Below are 27,977 nucleotides of genomic sequence, written 5' to 3'. Positions count from 1 at the left end.
CAAGTCGCAAAGCTCAAAACGCAGCTCACAATTCAAAGTCGAATGCGGCACTGCGCAGTGCGCAGCAGCATCCTTGTCCGACGCCGCGTCGTGACGCAGCGAAGCTACCGAAAAACGCAGCCTCGGACTATGCAGAGAGCGCGGCCGAGCATGCGCTCACAAGCACACACACACAGGCAGACAGGTACACTCTTAGACACACGCACACTTTCACGCGCAGTCATGCAGAGACATAAACATTAACGCTGACAGCTCAGCTCTCGTGTGCATGTGTGCGTTGAAAACTGCGCTCAGAATTTATCAAAAGCTTCGCTTCGCTCACCGAAAAACGTCTGCGCCGACGCTGACGTCTCGACGTTGCGACGTCGCTGCCGGCGTCGTGTGGGCTCGTATAAAAGTAAAGCGGCAGCGTGAAATCAAACTTATTTCAGTGTTTTTGATTTGAATGGTTAAACGTACGCTCTCCACAACCAACAACATCACATCACAATCCCGGTCGAGTCCAAACACCGACTTGAGATACAGACTTGAGATATTATTACTGGAGACAGAGATATCTCGCACGATATACGAGATTTTCGATAGAGATTGCAAAATCAGGCGAGCAGCAGTTTTAGCAACAGAGTTTGGTTGCGCTCAGTTGGCCAGCCAGAGTTACGGGAATTACACATACATATGTAATATTACGAGTCTGTGATTTTAGTTAACGAAGAAAACGACAAAAAAAATTAAGTGATTTCGATTTGTGACTGTGTGACTCTAAGACTCTAAAACACTCTCTCTCTGTCTAACTGTTTCTTAATATTTTGAGTGGTGCGCGTGTTCGATAAACGATAAACGATAAAAGGCAATAACTATTCAACAACAATTACAAGTATTAAAGTCCAATGCAAGCTGAAGGATAATAATAGTGTAACCACAAAAGTGAATAAGTGATATTGTTAATAACTACACATTGCACAAAATCAGAGCGAAAGGAGTTAAATTATCTCTCAACCAAAATGGTAAGTGTCGAAAAATCTAATTGAAAATACGAGTATGTGGGGAAATTCTTCAACTCAATTAGTGACGTTGTGGCAAAAAAAGCTTTTTCTTCCAAGTATTTGGGTTCTTCAAATTCAGAAGAACGCGAATACAAACAGAAAAGAAAAAACAGTTCGTATTTATCAAGTACAAATTTTCCGCAGTTTTCAATGTCTTTTAATGCACATTTTGCAGCGCACAGAACTTTCCAAGTTTGTTTGCTTTTCTTCGCTTTTTCTACCTTTTTTTTTGGGTTCTCTTCTTTTTATGCAATTTTTATGCGACTTTGATTTTTTTGTGCTGTGTGTTTTGTGTTGTTGTTCTTCTGTTTTGCTAAAGACATTCGCACTTGAACTTTAAGAAAAGAAAAAAGAAAAAATACGATCATATTGCAAGCGCTGCAATTTGATTTTGATTTCGAACTGAAGTGAAGGCCGTGAAGTGACTGTGAAGCTGCGAGGTTGTTACCTATATAGATATATATGTGTGTGTATGTATGTAGCTGGATTGGCAACATTTCTTACGGAAATGCAACGGAGTTGCAGCTGACCTTGAATCACTTAACTGGATAACTGGATAAAGTTGCCACATTTGGCTTTATTACCAGCATTTTGCAGGTGATTCGAGATTGGCAAGTGAAATTAACTAAAATGAAATGAAATGGATATTGTTTCATGGCCAGTTAACAGTCGCATCCCCAGCAAATTGGATCTCCTCGATTGCAGCAACAACAAGAGCAACAACAAGTGATTGCTTTGGCTGTTGTTGCATTGTTTTTGCCCCTTTTGCGCTTTGCTTCGCTTGTCTTTTCTTTCATTTCGTTTCTTCTTTTTACTCATCATTGGTTGGTTGGTGTAGAAATCCCATGATTTTTATATTCATTCAGCAGTGAAGCTGCAAATACGACAACAACAACAACAACAATAAAAATGAGGAAAAAGCACAACATAAAAGAAAGACAACAAAAAATTTTGGTGTTTTTTTGGTTGGATCATTAGCCACAGCTTCAAAAAAAATAAAATAACAGCTCCCATTGCAGCATTTATTTTGTATTCAAATCCTTGGCTCATTTTCTCTTTGCTGTGTGTGTGTTTTCTTGCACAATTATTATTATTATTATGATTACAGCTTTACACTATTTTTGCGCTTCTTTTTTTTTGACACTGAAAAGCCGAAAATTTGTCAAGACGCGCTGACGACGCCAAAAAAAAGCTGCGCCATTTACTAGGCCAGCACAATTGATAATAAAAATGGATTTTAATCAAACCATTTGCTTGCAAGCTGCAACTGAGCGAGGAAGAGAGAGAGAATGGAAGAGAGAGCGCAATGCGTTGACATCGACGTCGACTGCGACTGCGACTGCGACGCTCAGCTGTTGAGAGAGTGCGATAAGCAGCAGCTGTTGTTGTTGTTGTTTCTGTTTCTGTCGCATGTGACTTGCGTTGTGCGCTTTTGTTTGCACACCGCGGCGTATGCTTGATATTGCACTTACACTCACACACACACACACACAGAGAGAGAGAGAGAGAGACAGCAACAACTAGGAGACGCGGCATGTTGCAAAATAATAGTGCAATTTGGCCAAAGGTTTATTGTCTGACATTGAATCGAAATGCGTGCCTTCGTCAGCCTATTTTCTACATCAATTGTATACACAAGTGTGTGCGTGTGCGTGTGCAAGTGTGTGTTAGTGTGCGTGTGTGTCCAAAGAGTTAACTCTTTTAGTCGTGTAGACGCTCGAATAGTAGAAGCGTCGCTGTCTCTGTTGCTGTTGCTGTCGCGAGTCTATATAGCGCTCAAGTGCTAAAAAAAACTAACTGATAAGTTGCCTTTTTTGTTTTTGCTTTGGATTTTTCTCCAAATAATAATAAAACACGCGTGTGAGTGTGTGTGTGTGCTATGACGATGTCGATGACGCTGACGCCGACGCTAACTGCGGCTTCTTATCGCGTTGCGATCGAAGTGAGTCCCATTTTTGTAATTCAATTACTGTCCATTTAAGATTAGGGAAATTATCGTGTTATCGTTATCGTTAAAACGTGTTTACATGCGTCGCTTTATGTTGAAAGTGTGGAGAGCATAATTGAAGTATGAATTTGAGTTAATGTCATTTATTTTGTATTATTTTTTGTAGATCTCTTTTTACTTAAACTCTTTGAAAAAAACTTATAAAATTATAATATTCATTGAATTTATTTTCTATAAGACACTTTTTCAAGCGAATTGCAGTTATTATTCCTTCAAATACATTTAGAAATTATTATTTCTTCAAATAAATAAATAAATAATATTCCTTCAAAGACATTTGTATAGAAAAATGTACAGGAAGAATAATTTCTATTTTTTTAAATTTATTTCACCAAACAAATATTGAATCGTTTCATAAAGTTTTTAGATTTTTTTTTCTTTAATTCTAATTAATTTTTCGAATAAACAAATTTATTTGAGGATACAAAGAATTTATAAAAACAAATTTCCCAAAAGTTGAGTATTGAGTTGAGATCTATTTCTACAACTTACATTTCAATGAATTGAACTCGTGAGCTAAATTATTTTTATTTAATTATGTGAAGGATTAATAATTCATATTCTTTTAATTCGTTGGGTAAACTTTTAGATCTTATTACTTAAAATCGAATATATTTTTTTATAAACATATTTATTTAAGCAAACAAAATATGTAGGGAAAAAGAATTCGTTAAACAAAAAATGTCATAAAAGTTGAATATTGAGTTGAGTTGTATTTCCACAACATTCGCGATTTAAAATATTTTTAATTTATTCATTTGAAGAAACTACAATTACTATATAATATTTTGAATTTATTTCCTCTAAAACAATTTTATCGTTTGATCAACTTTTAGATCTTGGTTTCTTTAACTCTAATTCATTTTTAAATAAATATATTTATTTGAGTAACCAAAGAATTTAAAAAAAAATCGCATAAAAGTTGAATATTAAGTTGAGTTGTATTTCCACAACATTCGTTTCAATAAATCGAACTCGTGAGCTAAATTATTTTTGTGAAAGTATCAAATATAATGCTTAAATGCGCATAAATCGTATGTGTGTGGAGGTTGTTGAATCAACGATTAAGGCGTTCAAGGTGTTAGCCGGTTCTTAAGCATACACCAAAAAAAACATAAGTAATTTATGGATAAACAGCGAAAACAAAAAAAAACCGGAAAATTATAGGAATGTTTGAATCATTGCAATACTCGATAGAGTAACTGAAGTTTGCGCTAATTGAGAGCCCTTTGGGCAAATTGAAATGTCATCGTTTGTGTTTCCAAATCGACTGCAATTCGTAAATAAACAATTGAGTGTGCATTGACGAAGTGTGAGTGCGATTGTGAGTGCAATGAATCGGCTGTTTTGAATACGAGTTAAGCAGAAAAGCACAAAAGTTGATTATTAACAAATCACAGAGTGAAGAACGGGAACATGAAATGTTTAACATGAAGTTTATTTGCATATGCCGAAAAATAAAAATAAAACTCGAATTTGCTCTATTGCCAAATAAAATGTCAAACGAATTGATGCTCGACTTCGACTGAAACTGGAGTGTGGAACTTGATTACGCACCTTCTGTGAAGTATTTGCAGCTGCAACGCTGCACTTGACTACAAACATGCCACATGCCATATGCCACATGCTAAAAGGCAACTTGAAACGCAGAAACAGTGAGCGGGCAACAACAAGCAAGAAAGCTAAAGTCGAGTGTACTCGACTGTGAGATACCCGCTACTCATTTTGAATAAAAGAAATATATTTTGCGGTATTTTTCTCAAAATATACCGAAAATACTAAAAAATATACCAAATGGTATATTTGGTATATCAATATAGTACCGCATTCAAAATATACCATAGACAGCCAGATTGTCAGCCAAAGCAACTAAGAGCCCTAGAAGTTGGCGTTTTTGCCCATACAAAAGTATTTCTTTAATAACTTCGACAATTTTTATCTGATCGCAACCAAATTTTCAGGAATCATAACTAATATAGTTATTATTGTATATACCAAAATTCGACTCTAGCTTTAAAATTACGCTTGTTATTCGATTTTTTTTTTGATTTTCAGGAGCGGAAGTGGGCGTGGCAAAAATTTGAAACAAACTTGATCTGCGTGCAAATATAACAAATGCTGTGGAAAAAAAATGATAGCTCCATCTCTTATAGTCTCTGAGATCTAGGTGTTCATACGGACAGACGGACAGCCACACAGACGAACATGGCTAGATCGTCTCGGCTTTTGATGATGATCAAGAATATATATATTTTATGCCTCCTTCTACCTGCTACATACATTTCCTGCCGGCACAAAGTTATAATACCCTTCTACCCTATGGGTAGCGGGTATAATAAAACGAGGGGGTCTTGCACCAATTACTCGCTATTTTAGGCTAAACAACGCGACTAGCGTCCATTTCGATTGCCAAATTAACGCGATTTGTGACTCCCAAAGACTCTCAAAGCTGTGTTTACGAGCGACAAGATGTATTTTCTTGATTTCATTTGTTGCAGCAAATGTTGCCGCAAAGCGGTTTCGACTTTGCGATGATGAAATCGCGCTGAAAGACGCGACTTAAACAGCGCGCAAGTCGCTCGCGACTTTTTCGTTGCAGCGAATGTGAATGTGTGTAAGTGTGTGTGTTGGTGAATGTGAATGTGTGAATGTGAATGTTGTGCAGCTCGTGTTGCATTTTCAACTTGACCCACAAGCGAGTGCAGCATAAGCGAAAAAAGCGAGCGTCTGTCTGTGTTGACTGCTTTTAATTTTTTTCTCTTTTATTTCGATTACACAAATCGTGGCTCAAATTAATGGGAAGCTAATTGCATTTGCTTAAAGCCATTTCTGTCTGTGTGTGTTTGTGTGTCTGAGTGTTGGGTGTATGTGTGTATGACTCTGTGAGTGTGTTTCGGACCATTCCATGTCTGCGGCTGCGGTTGCATAATTCGTCTTATTAGACACAGAGATGCCGCTTGAGACTCGAGACTCGAGTAAAAGTCACAAGAGCTGAACCTGAATTTTCGGCTTCGAAAAAGCGAGTTGCACACACACACACACACACACACACTTACACACACACATTCACCCAACAGCGACTGCGCTCAACTTGACCTATAAATTGATTTTAATGTTGTGCAGGTTCCACAATTACGTCTTCATTACGTCTATTCAAAGCGCAGCAATTTTTGTCTTTAATTTGTAATTTTTGCTTAAATAACCGCAAGAGGGAGCAACAAAAAAAAAGTGCGACACGAGTCGACAAGTATTTTTATTTCACATTTTTTTTTCAGTTTGTAATTTACAATTTTTGTTTATCAATCGGTTGTAGTTTTAAACCAGTTTCCGGTTAGGAGGGAGGAGGAAAAGTAAAAGTGTTTTTGGCTGATTAAAAAATGTTCCCAAATTGAAAATATGGTATATTTTGTATTCTATGGTATATTTTCTACTCTATGGTATATTTTGTACTATACATATGTATATGGTATATTTTTAATGTAGTAGTATATCGAAATAGCAAATATAGCTCTTGGTATATTTCAGTATTTTTGTTATATTAATTTAATACATTTTTAGTACACATAAATGAATCTGGTATAATCAGGTATATTTTTGTACTCTATGGTACATTTTTAAATGCAGCCCTCAGTATATTTTAGTATTTCGGTATATTAATTTGATATTATTGTTAGTATATATGGTATATTTTTCAATGTTGTACTATACCGAAATACCAAATATAACACTTAGTATATTCCAGTACTTTTTGGTATATTAACTTGATATATTTTTAGTATACATAAATTAATTTTAACCGATTTCAACACAAATTGATTACCAGGTGTATTTTGTTCTCTTTCGTATATTTTGTACTCTATGGTACATTTTCAAATACAGTCCTCAACATATTTTAGTATTTTTCGGTATATTAATTATTGTTAGCATATATGTAATGTACTGTATATTTTCAATGTAGTTTGTATTGATATACCAAGTATAGCCCTTAGTATATTTTCGGTATATTAATTTGGTATTATTGTTAGTATAATATATACATGGTATATTTTCAATGTTGTACTATACCGAAATACCAAATATAACACTTAGTATATTCCAGTACTTTTTGGTATATTAACTTGATATATTTTTAGTATACATAAATTAATTTTAACCAATTTTAACACAAATTGATAATCAGGTGTATTTTGTTCTCTTTCGTATATTTTGTACTCTATGGTACATTTTCAAATAAAACTCTCCGTATATTTTGGTATCTTTCGGTATATTAATTTGGTATTATTGTTAGTATATACAAGTTTATTTCAACCGATTTTTACATAAATTGATAATATGCTACATTTTGTACTATATGGTATATTTTCGTTGCAGTACTGTATTGATATACCAAATATAGCCCTTAGTATACTTTCAGTATATTAATTTGGTATTATTGTGAGCATATACAAGTTGATTTCAAACGATTTTAATGGTCTGTTTTGTTCTCTATGGTATATTTTCAATATAGTATACTTTCGGTATATTAATTTGGTATATTTTTAGTATAACATACATATAATAAATTCATTCCATTTCATTTTATTACGTCTATTCAAAGCGCAGCAATTTTTGTCTTAAATAACCGCAAGAGGGAGCAAAAAAAGTGCGACACGAGTCGACAAGTATTTTTATTTCACCTTTATTTTTTTTTCCCCCTCTCCAGTTGGTAATTTAAAATTTTTGTTTATCAATCGGTTGTAGTTTTAAACCAGTTTCCGGTTGGGGAGGGAGTGAGGAGGAGGGAAAGTAAAAGTGTTTTTTTTTCGGCTGCCTCAATTACACGGATTTACAAATATTCGAGCTGGCGCGCGTATTTATTTTTTTTTATTATTATTTTCTTTTTATGGCATTGCAAATTGCTTAGTGCCGCCCCGGTCACCGCGATGGCAGATGACAGTTCTGCGGACTTATATAAAAGGCTTTGCCGCTAGCCTCATTAAAATAAATCAAATGCAATGAGAGCGAAGAAGAGTGAAGAAGAAGAAGAAGAGCAGCATCCCATTCCCATTCCCATTCCATTCGCATAATCGCAATCCCATTCAGATACATTTCAGCGTAAGAGTTTGAGGTTGGCAAAAAAAGAAAAAGAAAAAACGAAGAGAGCTCTGTAAGCAAGTCTTGGACTTGGTCTGGTTGGCCTTGTAAAGAGAAATAGTATGTGCTGTGTCTGTGTTATGAACAGACATTGTTGCCCCATCGTTGTTGCCATCGGCTCAACACCTTTTTATCATCATCATCATCATCATCATCGTCATCTTCATCGCGATGTTGTTGTCTTCTTCAATCTCAGTCTCAGTCACAGTCACAGCATCGCAGCGCTTTGCATTTGAAACTCGTATTTTTTATGGCCGTCTGCAGTCTGTGTCAGTTTTTTGGGACTTGTCTCGATTTAATTAATTGCCCAGATGTTGTAAAGTGTTAACAATAATAGGAATAATAATAATAGAAGTAATAGTAATAATGTTGCCCGGCATTGTCTTTTCACATTTTATTGATAATTTAATTACATTTTGTTGACTTTCTGTAAACTGCGCTTGATCTATTATGTTTTGCTTGATTTATTGCATATATGCATCTCCCGATTAGCTAAGCTTTTAACAATCATCAATATTTTGTTGTATCTTTAATAACAAATATATTTTAATACCCGTTAGCCATAGTGTAGAAGGGTATTATAAATTAGTGCCTGTAGGAAATAATGTGTTGACAATTTAGTATATTTTGCAGTATATGCAGTATATTTTTTACTCTTTGGTATATCTTGAATGTAGAACTCAATTTGTATTCCAACTATAGATTTTGGTATATTATAGTATTGTTTGGTATATAATTTAAGTTGACAATTTGGTATATTTTGCAGTCTATGGTATATTTTTTACTCTTTTGTATACCTTGAATGTAGAACTCAATCTATATACCAACTATAGATTTTGGTATATTATAGTATTGTTTGGTATATTATTTAAGTTGACAATTTGGTATATTTTGCAATCTATGCAGTGTATTTTTTACTCTTTGGTATATCTTGAATGTATAACTCAATACATATACCAAATATAGATTTTGGTATATTATAGTATTATTTGGTATATTATTAAGGTTGACAATTTGGTATATTTTATGCTCTATAGTATATTTTATGCACTACGGTAATGTAGTACTCGATCTATATACCATATATAACCTTCGGTATATTTTAGTATTTTTTGGTATCTTAATTATGTTGACAATCTGGTATATATTGCGCTTTATGGTATTTTATCAATGGAGTATTAGTAGTAGTATTATACCGATCTACCTTCAGTATATTCTAGTATATTTTTGGTATATTGTCAGTATATTTTTAGTGGGTATCTCACAGTCGAGTACATTCCACTGCAGCTTTCTTACTTGTTTAAACTGCAGTCGATCTTCCACCTTTGTTGCTTTTTAGTGCGTCGCCTCGTCAAGCTCTTGGCATTGACCAAGGTGACACTCGACTCGACCTCAACTTTGCATACATTTGGCTGCTGCTACCTTTAAGACCCTCTCTAGGGTCTATTAATATTTCATGAGCTTGCCAAGTGTCAATATAACACACACACACTAGAAGATAATCTGAGGGCTATTTCTATTACTCATCATAAATGTCGTTTGAATTCTTCATCTCAAAGATTTTTTATAGTTACTCACCATTTATAGACTCTTGACGGGTTTATGCCTTTTTCAGATTATTATTGAGTGGATATTTCTGCTTTTAAGTTTTACTTAGAAATTACACGATTAGTTGAATATACTTATTTTAATGGCTGATTTCTTATAGCTTGTTATTTTTATGTATTTCAAGTTTTTTTTATTAGTCACAAATATTTATTGAAAAACTTGCCATCGTTTGCTTCAGCTTAAGCCTCTTGAATTCGCTTAGAAATTACACGATTAGTTGAATAAACTTATTTTAATTGCAGACGAGATTTAGCTAGTTATTTTTTATGTATTTGAAATTGTTGTATTAGTCAGAAATATTTATTGTAAATTGGCCATTAATTGGCATGAGCTTCTCATATAAATTAAGTAATAAAAATACAGAAAATCGCATTCAGCAATTATATTTCAACATCTTCTTCGCCAATATAAAGTTGTCTCACAACTTTTCTTGCTAGAAATATGTCTGTAAATATACACATTTTAATTGTAAATTTCTTATTCATAACTTTTAATAGATATTTATTTCAATATTTGTATTTCTTCTTAGTCTAAATTCAGCTATCTTTCTATTATTTAATAAAATTAGTAGTCACAAAAATTCCCTACAAAATTGCCATATCAAATTTGCTTATTGTCTAAATGACACATAATAAATAAAATAAAACAAATGTAATTTCCTTGAGCAGCTCTTCAAATGCAGCAATTATATATCACAATCATCTTTTTAAAGTTTTTCCAGGCATAAATAAATCCGTAAATATGTAAGTTCTAATGAAGCATTTCTCAATTCTCTACTTTGTATTGATAATTATTATTTTAAACGCTGAATATTTCAATATTTTCTTCAGCTTCTACATAGCAATTATATTTCCCAATCTTCTCTCTAATATAAAGTTTTTTTTCCTGGTTTAAATATGTCTGTAAATATGCAAATAATGAGCGTTTAATTCTTAATGCGGATATTCGTTGTAAACTTTCCATATTTTCTTTGAGCTCCTCCTCAGTAATTGTAGTTAACTATCTTCCATTGAATCTTAAGTTCTTACAGTGAAGCATGTAAGAATGTCTGTAAATATGCTAATACGTATTGTGTTTTGTTTCCAGCTTTCTGTAGATATTTATTTCATATTTTTCCATTCCTTATTAGATGGATATTCTAATTTTATTCTTTCAATAAATATTTATTTCATATTTTTCCACTCGCTGACATTTTTTCTTTATTCAATTCCTTATTAAATGGATATTCTAAAATCTTCCTATAGTAATTTAATTCATATTTTTCCACTCTCTAACAATTAATTTCTTTAATCGATTCCTTATTAGATTGATATTCTAATTTTTCCACTTTGCTGTCATTTATTGAATAACAATTTGATTTATTCGTCACTTTTTTCCACTCTATTGACAACTTAATACGCTTTAAGCTTAATCACTTCTTTAAGTGTGTTGATCAATTGAAATGCTGTAATAATAAATCCAATCCAAAGGGGAAATCACCTTGAGCTTGAGACTGAGTTTTAAGTGTGTGGAAACTTTTGTCGATTTAAGCAAATTGACAATGAAAAAGCTGCTGGGTTTTTATTGGGAATGATTAAGGCGTCACAGAGTCACAGTTTAGCGCAGCAATTAGCTGAAGCCAAGGCTTCATTTTAGGCATTGCTAATACAAAACATCCATTGTCTAGAGTCATGAAAGAGGAGGAGGAACTTCAAGTTGTTGTTGCTGTTGTTGTAGTCGCATCAGTCTCAATCATTGACATAGTAAATTTAAAAGTTGCGTCTGTCTCTCTAACTCTCTGTTTGAGGCGCTGATGGCGCATAATGAAGCGTTAAAATGTAACGCGCAACAGCAGCAGCAACAACTATGACAACGACCATAACAACAACAATTACAAATACCTTTTTACACTTGCCGCTGACGGAAGCATTTTTGTGGTCACTTTTTTTTGGGAAAGCATTTGGCGCTGCGCGTGTGAACCAAAGAAAGCCACAACTCGAAAAGCAAAAGAAAGAAAGAAAAAAAAGGGTCAAGACATGAGATGCTGCCCGAAGCTTACGCAAGCATCGCCTTCTCCTCTCCCCCTCTCCTCTCTTGACCAGCTTATGTAAGGCAAAGAAAAAAAAACTTACATTTCGCGCGCTCGAAGCTGTTCAAAGTCCAAGCAAATGCGTGGCCAAAAACAGCGGCAACAGCAATTGGCGAAAATTCTGACAATCGATCGAAACGTAAAGCAAAGCGTCAGCATGAAACGGCAAAATCAAAGCGGCAAATAGATATTAGTATGTCTCCATATATATACGACTTAATTAATATATATATATGTAAACACTCTAAAGAGCGAGCTTTTGTTTGGCCAGAACTTGTGGCTCAAAATTTCCATCGCCTTGGCCTCAGTTCGCTCATAACATATATTAACAATAATTAAGTTTAGTCCCGACCGGTTTCATTTATCTGTCTTTTATTTTTGTCAATTTTAATAGCGTCTTTTAAGTTCAACAAACCGCATCAGAAATATTTTTGTGCCTGATGCGTTTTGCCTACAAATGTTCAATAATTTTGTTGGCCTGTCAATTGATGTCAATTTTATGGGAGGCCCACCCAGTAGTCGAGATGTGGAATCGAGTGCATTTAATGAGTAAATTGAGTGTATAAAATAAATCTAAATCAATTGCGCAATGCCAGAAAAGAACACAAAAAACACGCAAAAGTAAACAAAGTTTAGAAAACAGTTTTGCGCAATGCGCGAAGCATTTAAAGTTGCCTCATTAGCGCTTAGCGGTGTAACAGCAATAGCAACAACAACAACAACAAGTGTGCTCGACTGTGAAATACCCATTGTAAACAAAAGCAAAACAATGGTGTATTAATTTTAAGATATACCAAATTAATATACCGCAAAATACTAAAAAAATACCAAAGGTTATATTTGGTATATTGATATAATACTACATGTAGTATATCATAGAGTGCAAAAATACAATAGATAGGAAAATATACCATACAGTGAAGAATATACCATAGAGTCAAAATACAACATTCAGTGTAAAATATACCACAAAGTGCAAAATATACCACAGAGTACAAAATATACCATGGAGTGCGAAAAATACCATAGAGCGCAAAATATACCATACAATAAAGAATATACCATAGAGTATGCAAAATACAACATTCAGTGTAAAATATACCACAGAATGCAAAATAGTACATATTATATCATAGAGTACAAAATATACCATATAGTGCGAAATATACCATACAATGAAAAATATACCATAGAGTTCAAAATAAAACATCCAGTGTAAAATATACCATAGAGTGTAGAATATATCATAGAGTACAAAATATACCACAGAGTGCAAAATATACCATAGATTGTAAAATATACCATAGAGACCAAAATATACCATACAATGAAGAATATACCATAGAATGCAAATACAACATTCAGTGTAAAATATACCACAGAGGGCAAAATATAACACAGAGTAAAAAATATACCATAGAGGGTAAAATATGCGACAGAGTGTAAAATATACCATATAGTGCAAAATATACCATAGAGTGTCAAATAAACCATAGAGTGCGAAATATACCATATAGTGCAAAATATACTAGTTTGTCAGACAAACCAGCTAAGACACCTATTAACTAGGAATAAAGTATATTTGTATCTCTTATAGTCTCCGACATCTTGGACGGACAAACAGACAAATAGACAATTCAAGAATATATACTATATATATATTCTTTATAGAGTCGGAGATGCTTCTTTTTGCCTCTTACACACATTTCCTGGAGGCATAATACACTTCTACCTTATAGGTAGCGGGTATAAACAACAACAAACAACAACCATTAAAACAAGTGCCAACATGTGCGATCAATTAATACGGATGCGATTGCTTCGAAGAAATGCAAAAAGCAAAAAGCGAGAAAAAAAAACTGCGTAACTCGCAAAAAAGGCCTCAAATGACTTTGCATTATATTTCCTTATGACACCCACGCACAGCAGACCCCAACTGAATGTATACCCTATAATCTGTGCCTGGCGGGGGTCAAGTTTGTGTCTTAAGTCTTTTGTTTTGTGCTGCTCGCGATAAAAAGATTTGTACAAACAACTCTGTTAGCTAAGCCTGATCGATTCGATTCGCTGTGATTGATCGATCGAGCTAACGAGCTGTGATTTCCGTTTTGGGACAAATTGACATATTTGGGGGCCCGAGACACGCCCCCAAAAGGCGATTCTAAGCGAACCACACGGAAATGCACAAAGTGCTGAAAGGCAGAGCGAAAGACAAACAATTAAACGTAATTGCAGCTGCGGTTTAATGCCAGTTAAATGTATATTATTTAAGCCGCAATCTGACTAGTGTGAAAAGCGTTAAACTGGTTTAATAACCCGACATCGAGACTAATGTCGCGAGTAGTTTTCCTCGCTGCTTATCGGTGACATAAAGAATGGCAAATTAATGCAGCCAGTCAATCGATCGCTTGTAACTGACCTACGTCAGCTGCATAAGTGCATAAATAAATAACAAATTGAGTTGTGCAATTAAATGACATTTGAGCTGATGACGTTGATATATTAACTAAATAACAAATCTTGTTCTATGTTATATTCTTATATCCGCCACCCATAGAGTAGAAAGGTATTACAACTTTGTGCCTCCAGGAAATGTATGTAAAATGCAGAAGGAGGCAAAGTAAAGTATGTCATATATGTATATTCTTGATCAGCGTCAACAGCTAAGAAGATTTGTGAACTTTGCAATAGCAGTGCTCCCGACAATCTGGTATATTTTATACTCTATGGTAAACTCGTATTTTCAATGTATGTCTATGTCGATATAACAAATATAGTCCTTGCCATATTTTAGTATTTTGTATACCAATATACCAAATAGAGCACTTGGTATATTTAAGTATAGTCCTTGGCATATTTTAGTATTTTGTATACTAATATACCAAATAGAGCACTTGGTATATTCAAGAATTTTCTGTTTGGTATATGGTATATTTTGTACTCAGTGGTATATTTTAAATGTGGTACTATGTCAATCCACCATGTATAGCCCTTGGCATATTTTAGTATTTTGTATACTAATATAACAAATATAGCACTTGGTATATTTAAGTATATTTTCTGTTTAGTATGTGGTATATTTTGCACTGTGTGGTATATTTTAAATGAGGTATTATGTCAATATACCAAATATAGCCGTTGGTATATTTTTAGTATTTTCTATGGTATATTTTGCACTTCGTGTGTAGTACTATTTAAATATACTAAATGTAGCCTTTGGTATATGTTAGTATTTTCTAAGGCATATTTAAAATGTAGTACTATGTCACTATACCAAATATATAATTTGGTATAATTTTAGTATTTGACGGCATATTAATATGATATATTTTAAAATTAATACCCCACAGTTTTTGCTTTTATTCACAATAGGTAGCGGGTATCTCACAGTCGACCACACTCCTTTGTAACTTTCTTACTTGTTTCATTTTAGTTACATATCTTTTTGAACATTTAATTAGTTTAAAGATCTGTTTAGTATTCAGTATTTCCACCTCGACTTTCCTCTTTTCAACTGTCATCAATTGCTGCACTTTTTATAGAGCACAACTGAAGCAACTCTCTATCAAAGTTCTTGTTAACTTTGAGGCGGAAACTGTTAAGGAGAAAATATTGCTTGGAAGCAGCAGCGGAAGCTGTTTTATCTTTTCGCCCATTATTTTTGTTGTTGTTGTTAGGGCGCAATTTGGAAAAAGATTTAATTAAAGCAGCTTGCAACACGCATGGCTCGTAAAAAGTGAAAATCTCTTGTAATTAGATGCAATCAACAATCCAATCTGCGTCTGCGTCTCAAGTTGATGCGGTGAATCATGCTGTGATGATGAGTTGCTGGGTGACAATTCGTTATAAGGTCGGTCTTAACACGCTTCACTGGCTGTATACAGAGATTGCGTCACACACATTCAGTATTTCAGTATTTTTTGCTAGTCATGCTGGTTCACAGTGCGTATGCGTGATATGCACAATGTAACAGCTGAGATCCTCCCACTTGGCGTACAAATTGCAATGGCCCTAACTAAATACCAGTCTTGCCACACCCACAAAACACACACACACACAGAGTCTCGCACACACATGTAACGTTTCAATAACAATAAAATGTGTTCGCAAGAAAATGAAAATATGACTGTGAAAAACAACTTGTGGCGATTCTACAGCCAGTAATTACAGTTGCCCCTTCTGGCTTCTCCTCTTTCACCTCGGTAGTACACTGCCTAATGGCACCCACTGTACACCATTAGCACAATCAACCTGCAAGCCAAATGCCATGACTTGGCTTTCAACGCTTTAAGCGAACAGAAAACAGAAAAATAGGCATTGTTTGGCTCAACTAACTGACTGACAGCTTGACTAACATACACTGACTAAATGACTGACTGAAAGACTGATCGAGTAGCTCGAGCTCAGCATGACATGCAGATGAATGGGCTGTGCCAACAGGTGGACTGCCCACCGAATGCAGCTCTCGAGATGAGGCAACAACTGAGACTCCGAGACTCGGAGACAAAGTCCAGGATAAATTAGCAACGTTTCGAAATGTTAAGCAAACTCAATCACTCAGCTCACTCTGAAAGTGTGCTAACAATTAAAGTCCACACACAATTATAAAATGCTTACGGCCTTTTTATTTACACTCAACAAGGTCGAATTCTTAACCACACAATCATCAGTCAAATAATGAGACTGCAGAAAACGAAAGTCAGCTGAGAAAGTAAAGCAAGGTCGGGAATAAACAAAGAATGACAATTAAATAAGAAAAACAAACAAGTATTACAAAGTGCAAAGTGATTTTTGTGACTGAATATAAATAAGTGATAAATGTGCAATTTCATTTAATCAAAAAATGGAGTAGAATTTTGAGAGTGACTAATATGAAAATCAATTTAATCACAAATTAGAATAGAATTAAATTTTGAATACTCTCAAAATTGATTTTGAAAGCGATTAATGTGCAGTTTAGCTTAATGAGTCATTCAACTAGAATACTGAACGTTTCATAGACTATAAAGAGCAAGAATAAAAATTGCCATACAATAACTAATTACTTAAGCTCTACTTCTTAAAATAAATGTAGTTGCAAGTTGATTCAAAAAGTTTATAATTCGAATTTTTTAATTTCAATTATAATGAGTTAAGTTCTTATGAAACATTAATTGCTTATTTCCTCAATAATTCTTTAAATGCTTTCTATTTAGATATGAATATCTATTGAAGCTTAAGCTTAATAATTATATTATTTTAGTATCAATTTACTTCAAGTTTCAGGCACTTAACATATGTAGAATTTATAAAGAAGGATGCTGTCTGAGTAGACAAATAAATACTTTAATTTGAAAGAATCTGCTTAACTCTAAAAACAATATTTAGCATATAACTATAAGGAAGCTTAATGTGTAGAAATATAAATACTTTAAATTTAAAGACTCTGTTTATAAGGTAAAACAATATTTAGTATTTATCTAGCTTTATGCTTTGTCAAGCTTCTTAAACTTACTTCGATGTTTAAGCACTTAGAGCATATGAAATGTATTTATAAAGAAGCTGTCTGACTAGAAAAATAAATTTCTTAATTCTAATTCTGTGCTATAAGCAAACACAATATTTAAAATGATACTATACATGATTTAATTTTAAAGAGTTTGTTCAACACTTTAAAGAATTTACATTGAGTTTATAATGTGCATTAAATAAAACGAAGCTTTATGCATATATATAAATACTTTAGTTCTCAAGACTTTCTTCAATAAGCAAAAATCTTTAGAATGTTGCTAGATGAAACAAATCTAACTAAACATTGAAATACTTTAATACTAAAAAATCTGTTTAACACTTGTTTAACACTTAGCATGTAAATATAAGGAAGCACCTTACTTTATATTTCAAAGCCAAAACAATATTTATAATGTGTCTAGTTTTATGCTTTGCATAATAATATGCATCAAAATTATATTATTACAGTGTCAATTTACTTAAAGTTTCGTGCACTTAGAGCTTAAAGAATGTATTGAGAAGGAAGCTATTTGATTACACAAATAAATGTCTTTATTCTCAAAACTCTGTTCTACAACTAAACACAATATTTAAACCAAAAAAAAAAACACTTCCAAATCAATATTTGAAAATGCAACTGAAAAATTTGCTTTCTTGGCTCAATACATTGCAAAATTGAGTATGAAATTATGAATAACTGCAGCGATTACAGACTATCAATGAGACGCCCACAGTGGCTGCTATTAGTATTGTGACTGAACCAGGAAATTCTCTAAAAACTGTGAACAAAAATCAAGAAAACAAAAACAAAAATAAATGCAGTTTGCATTCTCGCGAAGCTTCACGATTTGCTGTTGAATTTCAATATTGATGATTGGCAAACAGTGAGTGCAAATGTCTGTGTACCAACAGTGAACACACTCAATAATTGCCATTTCATAATTGCATATTCGCCACAAGCCGAATTGCGAATGGAGATTGAGCATTGATTACAGACCAATTGATTATAGACTGAGAAGTCGGAGCAGAAAGCCAATTGCCGGGTATAGAATAGTCTATTCTCTTTCGCTATAATCACGCTGCAATTTACAACTAATTAGAGAGAGAGAGAGAGAGGTGGGAAAAGGGAAAGGGAACAAACTTGATTGGTGGAACAATGATTTACAATGATTAACATTAGCATAACTTGTTTAATTTCTCATTTTTGTACAAATTACACAAATTACAAATTACAAATAGAAAAAACACATTTGTAATTTGCACGCTGCATTCCAATGATCGGAGATCTAAGACAAGTTCTTTCCTGATTCAATTCAATTCGATTCAATTTTATTCACCAAGCTCATTAGTCTTTGTGCCAAGGCTATTGCAAAAGTTCGAACCAGTTTATTAAAATTTTGTAGATGGAAATTCAATACGGAAAATTTTCCGCAAGTCTGTTCACAAATTTTGTCGTAGCCGGTTTGAATTTTTTTTCTAAATATTTCATGTTTTACGTTGCACAAAATAGCTAACAAAATGCCTGAGATCAATTGGGTAGGTGGCAACCACCTTTGGACGTAATTATTATCGCATATACATACATAATATTATATATAAGGCCAACCACAGCTGGCAACCAGACAATAACCAACAAATTATCTTCCTCCCTTGCCCCGCCTCCTCCTCCTCGCAAAAACCTTTTGATCGTAGGCTTCAACTTTTGACGAATCTAACGGAATGTACACTGTCCCAAAAATAATTTATTCAGTTTAAAAAACAAAAATATACATTTTAAAAGAAAGTCAAGTTGATTAAATTTCGACACATGCGCAATAAATAATTTCTTTGTTATTGAAATAAACAAGAAAACAACTAAATAAGGATATTACCTCATGGGATACAATTGAAATTTTAAATAGAGAACAAATTATTTTTTACCTTATTCGATTTGATGTGGGATTTGATTTAAATTCACAGATTTCTTCAACCAAGAAAAATGTTCCCCAAAATAATTACAAAAGAAAGACGCTATTATTAGCGACTTTAGAACTGAATAAATTAAAGATATATTATATTTAAAAAATATATAGAGTTGCATAGTTTTTAATAAATAAATTAATTACAAAAATAGCTAAAAAAAACACAGTAAAGTTATATTTTATTTTGCGTAGTTAATTCCTTATATGTATTTTAAATTTTAATATGGCAATTGAATCTTTTTTTGCCAAACTTATTATTAATTTAAAAATAGATATAAGATATAAGATTATTTATTTTTTTAGAATATATTATTTACTTGAATATACAATTCCTTGCTAAATACTTGAATTTTATATTATATTATATTTCATTAATATGGAGTTTCTTTATTAATGGTTAAAATACAATTTTAATTTAAATATGTCAATTATATTATATTATATACTTGAATACGCAATTCTTTGCTAAAAATAAACTAATATTCATTTTTATAAATAGATTGTTGCTTAGTTATTTGTTAAAATTAGATATGCAAATGGGAATTTAAAACTAAATTATGGCAATTAAAAATGTTTTGCCAAATAAATCATTTACTTAAATGGACAATTCTTGATAACTTGTTATTCTTTGCCAAAATAATACTTTTTTGAAAGTGTTCCAAAGTGCATCGAATATAAAGTAGCGAAATGAATTGCTAAAATTATAAATGCAAATAATTATATTATATATATTATACAAAAAGTAGATTTTGTCAATTAAAGATGACTTTGCCAAATAAGTATTTCATTTACGTAAATGGACAATTCCACAATTCTAAAATGATTCTTTGCTTAAATGTTAAAAAGAATAATAAGAGAAATATATTGCAACCAAGTGAATTAATTTTTCTTTCGTTAATTCTTCAAATTATAAATGCAAATATACAATTGAAATTGAAATACGACAATTGAAAGTGTTTTGCCAAATATATCAATATCAATTAAATGATGAAATCTTTTTGTTTAAATATTCTGAAATAACGCTCTACTAACATCTTCAAAATAAATTAATGTCTTATATAGAGGTGCGATGTTGATTGTTTAAATTAGAATTGCAAATATATAACTTAAATTAAAAAAAAAGGCAATTGAAGCTTCTTTTCTTTTTCTGAAATGTTAAATAATGCAAAAGTTGAGTTAATGAATAGTTTTTTGCTACAACGTTAAAAAAAATACACAGATTAGGATTGAATAAATTTAGTTTGTATGTGGAGTTGGGATATTTAAATTATAACTGAAATGGAAAAATGTCTATTTTAAACATGATTTCTTTGCTGAAATGTTCAATATTGCAAAAATTAAGTCAATGGATAATTCTTTGTTAAAAAGTTAAAAAAATATAAAGGATATTTGATTAAATTAATGAAGGTTTTATATAGAGTTGGTATATTATGTGTAGCAATTATAAATTTAAATGTTAAATGACAAATCGAAAGTATTTTATCTAGCTTTTTCTTTTTCTAAACTTTTAAATAATGCAAAAATTAAATGAATGGTCAATTCTTAGCCATAACATTCAAAAATTCACAGATGAATTGAATAAAATAATGTTTTCTATGGAGTTGGAATATTATTTGTTAAAATTATGGAAGCTGTTTTACCTTTCTTTATTTTGGAATATTATTTTTAAAATTATTGAAATTATTGAAATTTTAAATAATATAAAACTTAAGTCAATCAAAAATGCTGTGCTTAAAAGTACAAAAAGTAAAAATACATAGGATATATTATAAAATAAATTAATGTTCTATATAGAGTTAAGATATTATTTGTCAATAATTATAAATTTAGTTGTTAAATGGCAAATTTAACCTCTTTTATCATTCTTTTTCTATTTCTAAACTTTTAAATAATGCAAAAATTAAGTTAATCGTCAATTCTTAGCCCCAACGTTGAATAAATCACCGCAGCTAAAATGTGATTTATGATTTTGGTGCAGTGTAGATTAAGGGGCGTGAGAATGTTGCAACGTTGTGACGTGGATTTATATTGATTTGACATTTGAACCTTTTGCTGCAAGCGACCAAGGCTGAATTTTAAGCTTAAGCAATAGCTTGTGAGCAAAGCTAATGGATTTGCATGTTGTTTTGTATCTTGCTATCAATGTGGTTGTTAATTTTATGGTCTGTTTTTTTCTTCGTTATTGCAGGAATACCTCTCACAGTTTTACGATGGCTGGCGGGATCTTATGGACAACAAGTCAGATCAGCGCACCCGCGACTATCCGCTCATGAGTTCGCCGTTCCCAACGATAGCGATCAGCTTGTCATACGCGTACTTTGTAAAGGTAAGTGGCACTCTCCGATCTCCGATCTTCGTTCTCTCAACGAGGGGGAAACACCCGAAGCATTGTCTATAATTATCTCGGGGGAAAAAACCGAAATGAACACGCAGCTATTAAGAGAAGAATGCTTCTAGAATTCAACCTAGCATCATCCCATTTGATGATCATCCACTTGCCACACGAATGCATTTCCAGCCTCAGTCCTGAAACTAGTTTCAGATTTTTTATTGCAAACAACAGAGGCAAAAAAAAAATGGCAGGTGAAATAAGTTCAGGGCCAGTCAATCCATTCGACAATCAAAGCCAATCAGCCAGTTGTCTGTTTCGTTCGTTCGTTCGCTCGATCGATGTTGAAATCTTTGACCCAAGTGGGCCAAAATTACATATGCAAAAAATCTCCAAAAGAGTTGAAAAATCCAAAAAACCAAAATCAAAACCAAAATCGATTTCTATTTAGGTTTGCTTTACATTTTTGTTTTCTTCTGTTTTATACAGATTCAACGAGCTGAGCTGAGCTCAACATATAACATACATATGCATGTAATCATTTAAACATTTAACTGGCTTTCACATAGCGGCCAAACACACACACACACACGCACGCACACAACAAAAGACTTAGGCAACGAACTTGTCCCAAAATCAACAATCCGATTGATTCGATAATTGCAGCATCGCGCCTTTGTTTGAACAGCGCATGTGATCACAGACCGCCTCTTAACTTAACTAGAAAAAAAAGAAGAAAAGCAATTAAAAGCAGTGCGCACAATAGACTAACGGCGGCTGTCTAAAGTGAAGCTTCGCTAAAGAGAAATGCACAAAGTGCAGAGAGAAAGATGTGCAAAGAAAAAGTTGCTGTGAAAAGATATTTGAGTGCAGAAGAAACTATTCTTCAGTGAACAGATAACATTTTGAGATAGTCAAAGAGCTGCAACAAAAAAAAAATAAATGCAAAATTAGATTGACATAAATAATGAGAGTTCTATTTGGATACTTGAGACATAGAATGAGATGATAATGAGAATGAGACTCAAATGCAGTCAGATTTTTCAGCATAGTTATAAATAATGAAAATTATATGAAGATGATTTAGTCATAGAATTCTTTCAGTTTATTATATTATTATATTTTTTCTTTTATAAGTTAATCCTTTTCCTCATTATATTGATAAGGATACTGGATACACAAATTGTTGTACATGAAGATAGCTTTAAAGGATGATTCATATATACAATATAAGCACAAATGAATTTGCCATTTATCCTGTATTTCATTATTGAACAAATTCTTTACTTTTCTAATTTAATTTATAAAGAAATGCAGCTTTAGGAATCGATAAAAAGATAAATACATTTTATATTTTCCTCTCTCAAGTTTCTTCTCTAATGTTGCCTCCCTTTTCTTGCGCTTAATTAGGTTATAAAGCTTATATATTTTATTTCCTTTTGACACACTTTCAATTTTAAGCTTATTACTGGGAGATATGGGCTTAGTTAGAGAGTTAGATATATTTTGTATATTCTTGTCTCAAAAATTACTAACATTCCTCTTAATTGTTCTTATCTTTTCTTTCAAGTCAAGGTATAGTTATTTATATTTTGTTTTCTTTTAAGAGTCTTTTCCCTTACATGTTCTTCCTTTTCTTTCCTATTTAAATATATGTAGTTATTTCCTTCTCTAAGAAATTTCTAACATTCCCCTTAATTGTTCTTTTCATTTACAACCTACATATAAAGGTATAGCTAGGATGATAGAAATAGTTTTATATTCGTATATCAGACATTCCCCTTAAAATATTGTATTTTTCCTTGCCTATAATAACTTACATTCCTTCTATAACAAATTTCATACATTTCTCTAATCTTCCCCTTCTCTTCCCTCCCAGGTTCTTGGTCCCAAACTCATGGAGAACAGAAAACCGTTTGAGCTGCGCAAAGTGCTGATCGTGTACAATGCGTTGCAGGTTCTCTTCAGCAGCTGGCTATTCTACGAGGTAAGCCATAAAAGTTCTCTGAGCAATTCTCACCTCAATACTCACTTCTCCACTCTTTTTGGAATTTATAGTCATGCCTAGGTGGATGGCTGAATGGCTATAACTGGAGATGCGAGCCCGTTGATTATTCCTTTTCACCGCATGCGATACGGGTGAGTTATATATACAGAAAGAGATAGAGATATATACAACAATGATGAGCGATTCAATATATAGCGAGACAAGTTGAAGCTCGTGCTTGCCAAAAAGAATATAAAAAAAAACCACAAATGTTTGTAGAGTGTGCCAGTTTTATATAGCATGTATTAAGTCAACCCGTTTTGTTAAGTTTTTGACTATAACGGAGACTACAGACTGGTTCTTCTTATGCTAATCAATCGATGACAAACGACAATGCCAAAGATTCAGACTCGATGCCGGCCGGTTTAAGTTTAAGCCTTAGGTTCTTAAGATGAAGTCTCTCTCTCACGTGTCGCCAATCTGGAAAAAGCTGTAACCTAGTCCGCTTGACGACTGCCTTTGTAGAAAGTGTTTTCTCTTTCTCTCTCTCTAAAATTTGCATGGCATTATAAATATGCCGCAAGATTCATAATTTGGTGAAAAGAATGCAGCGCCAATTTTAATGCTTGAAACAGAAAAACGAAGTTATCATTAATTCTGATATACTTAGCTTTAAATTTATTATAATTATATGCTCTTTGGTTGAGCATAACAATAAGTTATCAATAAGTGGCATTAATTGTGTTGCTGAGATTCTAAAGATACGAGTTTAACTAGTCTGTGTCGAAATATTAATTAATTTCTCAGATAAACTGTGAATTTTAACAGTTGAGTTCAAAGCAAGCAAAAAATGCTATTAGCGCCATCTATAGCGCGTTTGCTTAGAATGCTTTGCATAAGTTGCGTATGCGCAGCTTTGCGAATATGCTCTAAGCAGCTCAGTGGCGCCATCTATGCTTAAGTTGCGTCTAAGCTGCAGTGAGAAAATGTTCTTAGCAGCGAAGTGGCGCCATCTATGGCACATTAGTTGTTCGAATAGCAGTCTTAAGCTTAGAATTTATTACGCATGCGCACTGTGGTAGCTTAAAATACAGTTTAACGATTTTTTACGCTACATTTAATATATTTTAACTAATTTGAAATGTTTTCTCTCCGCTTTTACAGACTGCCAATGGCTGCTGGTGGTATTATTTCTCCAAGTTCACCGAGTTCTTTGACACCTTCTTCTTTGTGATGCGCAAGCGTTACGATCAAGTGTCCACACTGCATGTGATCCACCACGGTATTATGCCCGTGTCGGTGTGGTGGGGCGTCAAGTTCACACCCGGCGGCCACTCGACCTTCTTTGGCTTCTTGAACACATTCGTGCACATCTTTATGTATGCGTATTACATGCTCGCTGCGATGGGACCCAAGGTGCAAAAGTATCTGTGGTGGAAGAAGTATCTGACGGTGATGCAGATGATCCAGTTCGTGATGGTGATGGTGCACTCGTTCCAGTTGTTCTTCAAGAACGATTGCAACTATCCCATTGGCTTTGCCTACTTCATTGGCGCCCACGCGGTGATGTTCTACTTCCTCTTCTCCAACTTCTACAAGCGTGCCTATGTGAAGCGCGATGGCAAGGTGAGTTTAAAGAGTTCTCACTTAGTAGAGAGAGAGGCTAATCTATTATTATTCGTAGGACAAATCCACTGTCAAGGCCAATGGACATGCGAATGGTGACGTGAAGAAGGACGACGATGCGCCGCCGCCAAAGAAGGTTTCTCCCTTCAGTGTGAATCGATTCCAGAACACGTTCAACAAATTCACAACCGAAATGTGCAATCCAGCTCTCAATTCAAACATAAATCCGAACACGACGAGACAGCGAGTGAATGTGAATGCGGGCAACAAGTGAAGAAAAGGCGATTTTCTCATCCTCGCCTTCGCCGTCCACAATGCTAGCCAAACAGCCAGCCAGCCAGCCAACCAATAAACCAATTAATAAATAAACATAATAAGAAGAAGAAGAAGAAGAAAGAACCAAGCATAAATTAATTAAATGTACCACATAAATGAAAACGTAACATTAATGAACTAATTATAAGCATAGGGAGTCCAAGTGTAATTCTAAGAAAGGAAAACTAATCCATGTCATCGAAATCCAAATTGCACAACACAAAAATATATGTTATATATATTCATATATATCTATACTAATCTATATCTATCTCTCCCTTTCACACACACACATAGCTTAATATATAGATATGTATGTAAATATATGTATATATGATATATCATAACCGATTTTGGTATTGCAAGCAAATAACAAATTTTTTATATGTGTGTAATTATTTCTTTGGATTTTTTTGATCAACAGAGATGTGTTTTTTATTTTATAAATAAAATCGAGATTGAAAAAACTCTTGTCTTTTCGTGTCTTGTCTTGTTTTGCTGGTTTTGCGTATTCGCTTTACCTGGTTATTAATAATACTCGATGATTAATTAAGATAACAACACACAGAGAGGGAAGATTAGTTACAATTGTCATCGTGATTTGGCATTTAGTAGATACATAATTACAAGCTTTTCAGATTATTAAGACACTGACTAAGCAGTTGGTCGCATACTTTTATGTAATTATGCATCGTCAAGTACATTTTCTAAATTAGCCAAGGAATTTGCATATTTACTTTTCACATTTCAAATAATGCCGCCATGTTTGGTATTTTAGTATTTTTTTGCCTTGCATATTTATCCACTTTACGAGCTGGCCACCTTTGCTACAGCGTTGCCATATCACTGAAAACAGTTCGCTCTTTTTATCCAATTTGACTGAGCGACAGTGTTGCCAGGTCTTGAACAAAAAATAATGCCAGATTTACGAAAAAAACTAGCTGAAAATAGCAAATTTGTTTGTAAAAATGGCTGAAAAAATGGCTAACATTTTGTTACCCCAAAAAATAACCAAATAACCCCAAAATAACCAAAAAAATTGAATTTTAATTTAAATGTCCAATAATGATTTTATTAAATCTACATCTTCACTGTCTTCATTGTTATATTTTTCATTTTCGGCCATCATTTTTAAAAATTTCGTTGGCACTTCATAATCGTGGCAGCATTTTCCATTTCTGCGCAGGCCGTATCTATAAAGAGGAATATTAATAATGCTGCTTTAAAAACTTAAGTAAATGGAAATACCTTATTTTTAAAATTGAATTTAGTGTTTTTATATGTAACCTGTTTCTGAGGTTACTTTTTACTATGTTCATTTGACTGAACACACGCTCTACCTCAGCATTTGACCAAGGCAAACAGAGTAGTCTTATAGCAAACAGCGCTAAGGACTTGAAAGGGTTGTTGTCACCTGAGTCCCTAAAGCTCAGCACTTCTGCCCAAAATTTGACAGTGTCCTCCTTGTTCTCCCAGTCAAATAAATGGATCTTTCCGTATTGCGTTAGGATATCGCTTATATTTTCCACATTGAGCTGCTTTAAGAAATCTTCAATTTTTTCTTTTTGAGCTCTCAAAATCCTATCAACAGAAAAAACATTTATTTTTTCCAGCGTTTCGAAGTTCTCCGGCAATCTAAAATTAAAACAAAATCGTTAATATCTCGGACGTCAATATCATAAATACCTAACTTACCTGGCTCTTAGCTGTTGGACCAACTCCACAACGAAATTCGCACACTTCGTTCGAATTTCAACTTCGATCTGCTCCTGAAGTTGTAAGGACTTAATTTTTTTTTCAAAGTCATACCCCAAGCTTAGATTAGTTTCAACCATACATTTGAAATCAAATTTCAAAATGTCGATATCACAGCTTGGTGGTATAATTAAAGCCTTCAACGATTTGATTGTTGCTATTAAATCTTTCAAAAGTTTTGTAGCATTTGAATTTCTGCTTTGAAAATTTTTGTTTAAGCGCTGCATTTCCACTAATATCGGCTTCAAAAACAATAAGTAAAGGCAATTTACTTCGAATATTTTCGCTTTAATACTGCATTTGCAGTAGCTACAGTAAGCTTTTGACAAATCCGTCTCATCCTTCCGGATCCAGGCCTTGAACTCACTAGCCTGCATCCAAGCATCGCGAAACTTTTGCGTATAAAGCACTTTAGGCATTTTTGCATCACTTTTTTGCGTCACTTAATGTACACCACAAACTAGAGATGAAACACACAAAGCAGTGATGGTCAAAAGTAGAAATCACTGTTCGATAAGTATTTTCACTCAAGTCACTTAGAGTATTTTCGCTGTAACTGGTAATTTTCACAGACCAAAATCACGGGTTCGAGAAAATTGCCAAAAATAGCTGATGTTTATTTTAAAGTAGCTAGATTTATAGCTAGTAGCAATT

At 33.3% G+C, this 27,977-nt stretch overlaps 1 protein-coding gene across 1 annotated transcript; it reads left to right on the top strand.

Annotated features, from left to right (window-relative positions):
* The first annotated feature begins 427 nt into the window (after positions 1–427).
* Positions 428–26,014, top strand: LOC132787411 (elongation of very long chain fatty acids protein 7). Its single transcript, XM_060794439.1, has 6 exons — positions 428–1,004; positions 21,500–21,637; positions 23,520–23,627; positions 23,699–23,779; positions 24,792–25,253; positions 25,312–26,014. Exons 1-6 carry the CDS (start codon positions 1,002–1,004, stop codon positions 25,525–25,527), a joined length of 1,008 nt encoding a protein of 335 aa, XP_060650422.1. The 5' UTR covers positions 428–1,001; the 3' UTR covers positions 25,528–26,014.
* Positions 26,015–27,977: the final 1,963 nt, after the last annotated feature.

This window comes from Drosophila nasuta, chromosome 2R, assembly GCF_023558535.2.
Source record: "Drosophila nasuta strain 15112-1781.00 chromosome 2R, ASM2355853v1, whole genome shotgun sequence".
Taxonomy (NCBI): Eukaryota; Metazoa; Arthropoda; class Insecta; order Diptera; family Drosophilidae; genus Drosophila; species Drosophila nasuta.
This window is presented reverse-complemented; position numbering and strand designations above follow the sequence as displayed.